General features: G+C 41.1%; 1 protein-coding gene across 1 annotated transcript; it reads right to left on the bottom strand.

Annotated features, from left to right (window-relative positions):
- Window positions 1–4,422: 4,422 nt before the first annotated feature.
- On the bottom strand, window positions 4,423–6,913 carry LOC119138350 (Ig-like V-type domain-containing protein FAM187A). Its single transcript, XM_037278379.1, has 5 exons — window positions 6,330–6,913; window positions 5,954–6,231; window positions 5,475–5,843; window positions 5,138–5,367; window positions 4,423–4,800 (listed from the first exon to the last, which is right to left on the bottom strand). The coding sequence occupies exons 1-5, from the start codon at window positions 6,504–6,506 to the stop codon at window positions 4,583–4,585; spliced, it is 1,272 nt and encodes a 423-aa protein (XP_037134274.1). The 5' UTR covers window positions 6,507–6,913; the 3' UTR covers window positions 4,423–4,582.
- Window positions 6,914–8,915: the final 2,002 nt, after the last annotated feature.

Below are 8,915 nucleotides of genomic sequence, written 5' to 3'. Positions count from 1 at the left end.
CTGAGGAAATGAAATGACCTGAAGTAAATCCCCTCTGAATGGTGCTCACCAAAATATGGTGGTCAGTAATGTGGAGGTGATGTACGTGCTGCTGTGAGGTGATGCTGCAAAATGGTCTTACAACAAATGACCAACACACACACACACGCACACACACACGCACACATGATAAGAATTTTTATTTTGCGTGTATTTTATGCTACACTATGCACACTAAATCTGCCGCCATAGACTATCACAAGTGACGAACAAGCCCTTCTGATCGATTCGTCAATGTAATGGCTGTCATTTCTCAATGGGCTGGAAATTGTCTTAATAAAAGCTAAGCCATTCATTGTGCTGTTGTTTGTGTTCAAATGAGCATGAATGGCTATTACACGGGCCATAAAGGCTTCTGCGTGGGGTGTTGCGCAACATGAACGTGGACGACATGTGGACTGAATGTCTGCACAGAAATGGGAATTCAATGAGAATCCAGTAGAGTTGCATATGATGACATACATATGTTGTCCTCATAAATATTGTTCACTGAAAGAGGTGTGACTGTTAATGTTTTCTGTTGTATTGATGTACTGTTATTTATTTTTTTCGTCAAGTGATTTGGTATGGCAAGAGCCGTTGTGAAAGCACTTTACAAATAAAGACGTATCGAATCGTATCATATCGTAGTGTTTGGAAACGAAAATCAACTGTACCAGGTTCATATTATCACAAAAAAACAACATAAGCAATGTGTCAAGCAACATTTTAATACATTGGTGCCTTTATACAGGCGTGAGATTTGTGCTTGCCGAAAACAGGTAGTTGTAGTAAACTTGTAGAATTCAAATCAATTTGCAATTAATAGTCTGAAAAAATCTGTCGTTCAACAGACATCGGTCGTTATGAGGACATCCGCAGCCCATTTGCTTGAAAAGGTTGGATTTATTATCACACATTAGTCCACAACTCATTTCCTTGACATTTAGCTTCAGTGACATCATCTCTTAGCATTCTCTCAGAAGAAATTGCTATTTCTAGTTTGAGAAAAGGGCAACCTGTTAATGAAAATACTTTTCCTGATGTGCCGCAAAACTTCAAATTGTAAGTTTGGGCAAATCATACCTCTATTGAAAAGTTCGGCGAGAACTTCTGCCAGTCCATTCCGCTTGCTAACCATGCTAACTATCAGAGGACTGTATATTGTCAGTTGATCGAGCACATGGCCATGGAGCTTTTTTTTTTCTGCCATATGCGGGACGTCTAATCTATTCCAAATGGTTGTTTTAATCAGGGCTGACGTCTAATCTGTCAATCAAAACTGAACATATTATCATTGTAAAGGCAGTACACTTGTAAACTCAAATCCTACACTATTACTTCAATAAATACGGCTGTAGTTGCCATTGATTGTCATTAAGTCGTGTACCTAAAGAAGTGGCCTGTGTGTGTATTGCATTGAGATTTATAGATCCACATTTCGCTCTTTGCAAAGAATGAGACGCAGCGTCTGGCAACCTTGGTGCAAATGACCTTGCTGCAGCATGACGCAGGCTGAATTTAAACACGGCCGTGACATTAGCCTGCCCACGCGACAACACGTTTATCCACCGTACCGAGGATGTGACACCGCATCGTTCGATACACGTTACTCGACTCTCATTGGCTTGGTAGTGTTTGCTCATTAACGAGGGTAATTCCATTCTGTGTGCGTGTAAGCGGGAGAAAACAGTCATGTTTTTAAAAAGAGCGTTTTTTTTTACAACAAATGTTTGGCCTTGGGAGTCGTGTGATGGCTTATAAGACGGATTTGCCTTTGTTACTTGGAAAGAAAATCTCCACCCTAACTTTCTTGCCAGTTTGCACTTGGATCCCAACATTCACTTTTGTTATTACGGATCATCTTTAATTTAGGGCACAGGTGTCAAACTCAAGGCCCGGGAGAAGATAAGGCCTGCCACATCATTTTATGTGGCCCGCGAAGACAAACTGTGCATCAAATTCGTGTGTCATTACTAGAATTGCAAATTGCCTATCTTTTTTAAAAAATATTTGACCAGTTTTTACTCATCTGATTTGAAAACGAGTTATTTGTCAGTTTGTTTTGTAGCTTTTACTGTATATAATATGAGGTGCTCATACATTGATTTGGGTTGACAGTCATAATGGCCCTCTGAAAGAAGCTATGACTACAATGCGGCCCGTGAAAAAAATTCGAGTCTGCACATATAAACACAAACACTGAATTGATGGCTTCTCCAAAGCGTGAACTGTGCAGCCCTGGCTTTGTGTGTTTACACACAAGTTTAACAAACTTGGTTGTTTTTTAATGTGTCAGGGCATTTATTGAATCAATACACGGTTAAATTGGCTCATTCATTTGCTAATATTACCAAACTGGTATTTGACCACAGTGCACTCTCACAGCATTAATAAATCATTGGCTTTTATAAACATTGAACAAGGTGTTGTGTGTTCCTCCTGACAAGTGCAAACCCAATAAAAAGCCCCATTTGAATCAATTAGGTACAAATTTTCCTTCAAAAAGCATCATCATCATCAGGAAGCAAACATGCATTATTACCGGCCCATTTACATGCAGTGTCAGGTGGCAGGATAAAATAATTAGTTACGCAGTACATCACCATAGACGCGGCGTGTTATTTTCCATGCCGATGTTATGGTGTTAGGTACATGCAAAAATGTCAGTTAAACAGCAGTAATAAGTGAACAGTTTTTTTTTTTTTTTGGACAAACAGTGATTGAGAGAAGTTGAAGTCTCCAGACGTAGCAGGCATAGAAGATTTGCAATTGAGTAGCAATGGAATCTTCCCGGCCATCATACCCAGAAAGAAAACATCATGAAGATGTCTTTCACGATAATATTGTGGATGGTAGCCTTGCTCATACGAAACCTTTCTGCAAGGTCCTAGAGTGGAGTGTTCATCTTCCGCATCATGAAAGTGATGAAGAGCTGGTCTCTTGGTGATATGGCTGCTGGTATCCATTCATCAACATACTTGAATCGCTTCAGTGTGCAGTCTATGACATCAAACATGTCACTTTTGAAAGACGTCTACGTCAGCTTCTGTACAAAAAGAGAATTTTTGTTAACAGTGTACAACATGTGTAAATGAATAGAAGCAAAACTACACATAACCATAAATTAAATCATAGTGAAAATACATAATACAGTAATTATTCACATGTAATCTCATGGCATTGCATTTTAGTAACAAAAGACATTTACTTGCCTTTTACTTGCCTTTTCTTCATCCATATTAATTTCAATTGAAAATGGCGGTCTTGTTAGAGTCAGACCTATACTCTCCTTAAAATGTGATAATTCGGTATCTAGCTCTTTCATCCGATTTTCTACCGCCTATAAAAACAAAAATAATGTTACCCTCTATCATGCATTAAAAAGCACAAATAAAACCAGTATTGCTATCCAAATAAATATGCATGTAGATATTATATGAATCCCTTACGGATATCATGACTGTGGCCTGGTCGTAAGCCTTCTTGCAAGAATTACTTAGGTCTACGGTAGACATGACCGTCCCTGGTTCATCAGCAACCTCTTCCACATCTTCCACCCGCTCAGGTGCAGCTTCACGCAGAGCCATATTCCTTTTTCTAAAGGCAAGTTATAATAATTATTGTTGTTAATATTAATAGTGTTATTTTAAAGTTCATGTGCATTGAACATGAGTATCTTGCGACAACGTTGGGGTCATCAAAGTCAAAATGACGCCCAGAATTCCAGGGGAATATGGTCGGTCAGACTTAGACTCAACATTAGTCATCCCTTGGGATTGCAGAGTCGAGGGCACTGAACAAACTGCGGGCGGGACGTTACGGACAATGCCAGCTACACTCTGCACACCATCATCGTGGCTCAGAGGAGCCTGTATGAGCTACTAGAACCAGGATTTCCTGAGGGAGCCATCCCAAGTGATGAATAAAGTTGAGTTTAAGTCAAAACAGTTTTGCTTTCTGTCCAGAATTTCTTTGTGACAAGAAAAACTGTTTGCTGGTTGTTTTTGTTTTTTCTGTTTTGGAAATGCATTATTTAAATGAAAAAAAAAATACATTTGTGATAACCAGGGGTTCCAATTACTATGGAGGGCAGGGTATGTCAAAAACAATTATTGAGGATCTTCTATATATATTTTTAGGAATTGAAAACACAACAGCTGATAGGAATTATTTTTTGGGGGGTCTTTGCTGTTGTCTTTTTTGAATGGAATCAGCTGCAAGGCATTTATTTTTTTGAAGATAAGGTGATAGATAAAGTCAGACAGAAGTCTTTTGCAGATGACATCATGATCTGCAGTGAGAGTAGGGCACAGGTGGTAGAGAACCTGGAGAGGTTGAGTTATGCATTGGAGAGACAAGAAAGGAAGGTTTGTTGTTGCAAGACACCTATGAATAAAAGCCAGAGCGTTGGAAAAGAGTTAAGGTGGAGAAGGTTCAAGCTCTTGGAATCAAGTGCTTAAGGCAATGAATGTGGACCAATTGGACGGTGTTGCTAGACACACTGTACCAGTTTGCAGAGTCTAATATTGATTGAGTACAAATAAATGTTAACAATAATGTGTCACCTGATCGTCTTCCCCCACCGGTATCTTATGCATCCTCGAAGGGAGATGACTAGACAAAAGGCTGCCGTCATGGCGCCATATGATTTCAAAATGGTTCTCAAGGCCAAGGGCAAGTCTGGATTTGATGTGACGGGCATATGCGCCCCAAAATGGGGGTAGACCAGCAGGTTTATCTCAGCCACACGGCGTCCCTTCAGCCAGCAGTAGAAAACACCTGTAAAGTAAAAAGTCTGTAAATTTGACGCAAACAAAAATGCACCCATCATTTCTAGCCATTTGTCCCAGCTGGCTTTGGGCAAACAGTTGTGCACACTCTGGACTGGTCACAGGGGACATTTTGACAAACAACCATTAACACTCACATTTGGATCTATGGACAATTCAGAATTCACGGTTTGGAATTGGAGGATGAAGCCGGCCGGAGTGCTCTGCACTCAAAGCACGGGGAGAGCATGCAAACTACACACAGGATATTCAAAGTAAAAAGTAGCTGTGCAAAGAAAGAAAAACTTCCCAAGTCAAGACATAGAGCTTTCAAAAATATTCCGTACCCGAATCCTCAATTTGAGCAGGGGTGAAGACCAGATGATGTCCAGCATCAATACGAATCCTCGGAAACGTGCCCTCTGTCGTAGTCTGCGAGCGATAAATGGGCTCAGATCCTTTGTCCCACGCTACCGCCATGTATGTCTGAGCCTCCGGGCAGCCAACGATTAGGATTTGCTCTGCTGGATGGTTTAGGTAAGAAACCTTTATCGCCGGTTCCTTCATGTCATCAGAACTGCAACACAAAGGGAGGAGAAATTGAGGAGTCCGTTTTGTTTTCTTTTAAGCATATCATTTTGTTCCCCACAGTTTACCGGATATTCCAAAATATATTCCACCAACCTACTCTGTTGAAAAAATTTCTTGAGTCCCGTCTTTTTACCCACTTTGGAAGTGGGCGGAGCTTCAATTGGACAAGACACATTACAGTCTCTGAACTCCAGTCTGGCTCCGCTATGCTTCAGTTGACCGAATGCCTGTGGTACCGCCCCTGAGCCGCAGGATGCTATCGACTGGTGGGATCGCTTGAATCGCACGTGCAGGTAACGTGAGCGGATGTAGCAGAGCCCCACTCGGACCTGCTCACCTTGCACGCCACAGCGGTCGCATTGTGACCACGGATGGAAAGTGGTGAAAATTTGGTAGAGCAGCAAACCAGAATGTTTTCCTCTGAATTCTTCAACAGAGTTGCTCATATTTTCAGGAGTCAGCCTGGAAGAAACAAAGAAGAACCTAGATCAGTCAACTGACCTTATAAAGAAGGATCATTTGATTATCACTGTTTTGTGATCAATGTTATCACCTCTAGCATGACCTCATACCGTGACGCGAAGCTGAGCTCCTGCACCTCTTGGATGTCAAGATCGTAAGCATAGAAGTAGTCCCCCTGGGCTGACCCGCAGATATAAAGACCCGAGTCCTCCACAGCCGTTCGAAAGATCAGCAGACTGAAGAGACGAATTGAGAAGCGACTTCGCAGGTCACTGCTGTGGGTGATTTGAGTGGAGTCCAGCAACATGGTCCCATTGTTATCGCACAGGGCTCTGGTGTCTTCTGTGTAAGAGTGGTGCTCCCTGAAGAACCAAACCACTGACTGGACCTGAGACGCAAGCAATGGTTCAAATGTATGCTCAAATATTATATACTTCCCGAATCACTGAATAATTGTTAAAGAATGATCAACATGAATGGACTCACTTCTTCAGGTTTGCAGTGGCAGGGCAACTCCACCGTTGCCCCCGCCTGGTAGGCAACGCTGAAGAAGATCAGGATCGCTGGACAGGGTTTTTGTGCAAACACGTTCGGCTTTTCCTTGGGAGCTGTAAAGCTCCATGCCTCAGCGAGGAGGAGGAGCAGGATGAAGAGTGGAGACATGCACCGGCCTCTCTTGGAGAGGGTCAAGCAGGCAAAATTTGTAAGGAGCCAAGACCTTTCAGTGCAAATAATCTTAATTTATCCTCTGGATGGTGTGTTGTTGAGACCATACGGCAATAGTCGTTTAAAAATAATGGAACACATTGTGCTGAAAACAGATGTCCGCTTATTTTGACAGTCTAGAAAATACACTGGAGATGCATTTCGCGACTATACAAGTTGCTCAGCTGTTTTTATAGGTTATACAAGATATTGTTAATTGGCCCATGTACTACACAATCTCTAAATTTGATTTGCAGATACAGTATATCAAGTTATTGGGTAACATGAAACACCACGTTTTGAGCTAGTTTGATCGATTCCGATTTTACGGTCCTTAGCAAGCGAGTGTGCGCGCGTCCTGCTCACGTCTTCTTGGCTCTTCTGGGCTGCTGGTGAGAGCGCTGGAGTGCGCGAAGGAGATCGAATTTTGAAATCCAAATGTAAAGAGAACGTTTGGTCACCCTAAGTAATGCACCCCGAGCCCTTTCAAAAGTGTTCAAAAGTAGTAATACTTACATGACATCGTTTTTGTGACATCATCCGACTGACGTCACAACAAACTATACGGAATATTCTACATCCTACTTTGTTGCAATCGTGACTTCTGTCTTGGTGTCGTGATGACGTCGCCTCTTTCGCTGCTGACGTCACACCCTGACAGCATGATTTTCTTCCTCGAAAGATGTTACGTATCTCTGTTATAATAAGAACAAGCATATTCGTTAATTTTTATTTTACACAGGAAATTCAGCTTCTGAACCTGCCTTTATTCATTCTTATGAGGTGCATTTAAATGACTTGGCCTTAATTTGAAAAATCTATGGATATTATTGTTCAAGATGACGATGATTTCCCTGACATGTTTTTAAAATCCCAATAAATTGTTAATATTTTGCTGATGATCAATATTTCTTAGCCATTGAGGCTTTCTTTGTCTAATCGTTTTAAAAAAGTATGTAAAGACAATTATAATGCAGTGCAATTCTACAATGAGCAACATCATCTCTGTAAGCATGGATTTTTAATTTTTGTGCCGAAATGTTGGGCCAGGGGCCAGCATCGCAAAAAAGCCGGCTGGCCATCATGCCTCATTAGAATAAACAAGCGTGCTGTCGTTCTGAACGCAATTGGAACCGCCTCAGTAATAGCATCCTTGAGCGTCTGAGGGCAAATGATGTGGCCAAAGCATTTCGTATAATTGCATTGTTGTTAGTCTTCCCACGTAGGTATGTGGCTCAGCTCACATGTTCAGTGCACAAATGGCTTCTTAATTGGGTTTGGAGGTAACTGGTGACCTTCAGGGGTGGCATTGATTTCAAGAAGCATAACCGCAGACTCTTTTTGGGGTTTTTTGGACTACTGTAACTCTGGTCGGAAAAGGATAGACACACTGTGTCTTGTCAGGTTTTGACTTTATAACAGTATTTATGTTCGGCTATTCCGTATGCAGTATCAATGACTCAGTTTGGCTGCACTGTTTATTTCTTTTCCTGGTTATAGAGCGGCTGCACGGTGAGTTATGAGTCGAGAGTCCTCGGGTGTAAATCTCAGCTCAAATCCATACATAGTTTGTATGTTCCCACGCAATATAACTCCTGGCCTCTCATCTAAAGTCATCTGGCACAGAAAGTCTGAAGAGGCTGGAAAGCTAATGCGAGGTGACATGGTGATAGAACTGAAAAAAAAAAAGAGCCTAGCTCAAGGGCTCAAAAGTTGTTATTGTCACCCTTTTTTTTTCCAAATAGTATTTTAGGTTAGGAAGATTCAAAATCATTTTTTGTTCAAATTGTACATACCTTCCGTATTTGCTTCAGGAGAACTTGTGATTAGATGTAACAGTCTCGTCATAAAAAGAAACAAAAAATTCTCCCATCCACCGCTGATGCCCTTCTCTTTTTAATGGAGGTCACGCAGGTTCACTGTGCAGCTGTGGAGATTTGTTGAGGGCGGGGGCGTCAATATTGTTGGAAGACCTTGTCACTATTAGAGTTGTTGATGTCCATCTAAAGCGGAACAACTTAATGGGGAACAGCAACAGTGCTTTTCTTTTTTTTTTTTTTTTTAAATCATGTCAGCACAGCATAGCTCCTTAGCTACAGATGTTTTATAGCGGGATATCATCAGACATTAATAACAAACACATTGTTGTATTAATATTACTGAGTTTTATACAAATCTAGTTTTCTAATTTAGACAGCTTTTGTGTTGGATTATTCAGAGGTTTCCATAGAAACAAAACTGCATAGTCTATTCCAGAGGAAATCATTTCCTTCTATTAGTCTATTTATCCGCTTCTTGCTCTCATGCCTTCCATCACATTTAAGACATGTTTAACATTTTGTTCTTAGAACATGACAAATGATGAAA

This window comes from Syngnathus acus, chromosome 2 (assembly GCF_901709675.1).
Source record: "Syngnathus acus chromosome 2, fSynAcu1.2, whole genome shotgun sequence".
NCBI classification, from domain to species: domain Eukaryota; kingdom Metazoa; phylum Chordata; class Actinopteri; order Syngnathiformes; family Syngnathidae; genus Syngnathus; species Syngnathus acus.
This window is presented reverse-complemented; position numbering and strand designations above follow the sequence as displayed.

What these genes read in the sequence shown, in the direction of transcription:
- LOC119138350 (XM_037278379.1), bottom strand. Translation starts at nt 6,506, where the DNA reads ATGTCTCCACTCTTCATCCTGCTCCTCCTCCTCGCTGAGGCATGGAGC. An exon ending in GCCACTGCAAACCTGAAGAA is followed by an intron (nt 6,232 to 6,329) that starts GTGAGTCCATTC and finishes CTTGCGTCTCAG; the next exon opens with GTCCAGTCAGTGGTTTGGTT. An exon ending in AAATTTTTTCAACAGAGTAG is followed by an intron (nt 5,368 to 5,474) that starts GTTGGTGGAATA and finishes TTTGTGTTGCAG; the next exon opens with TTCTGATGACATGAAGGAAC.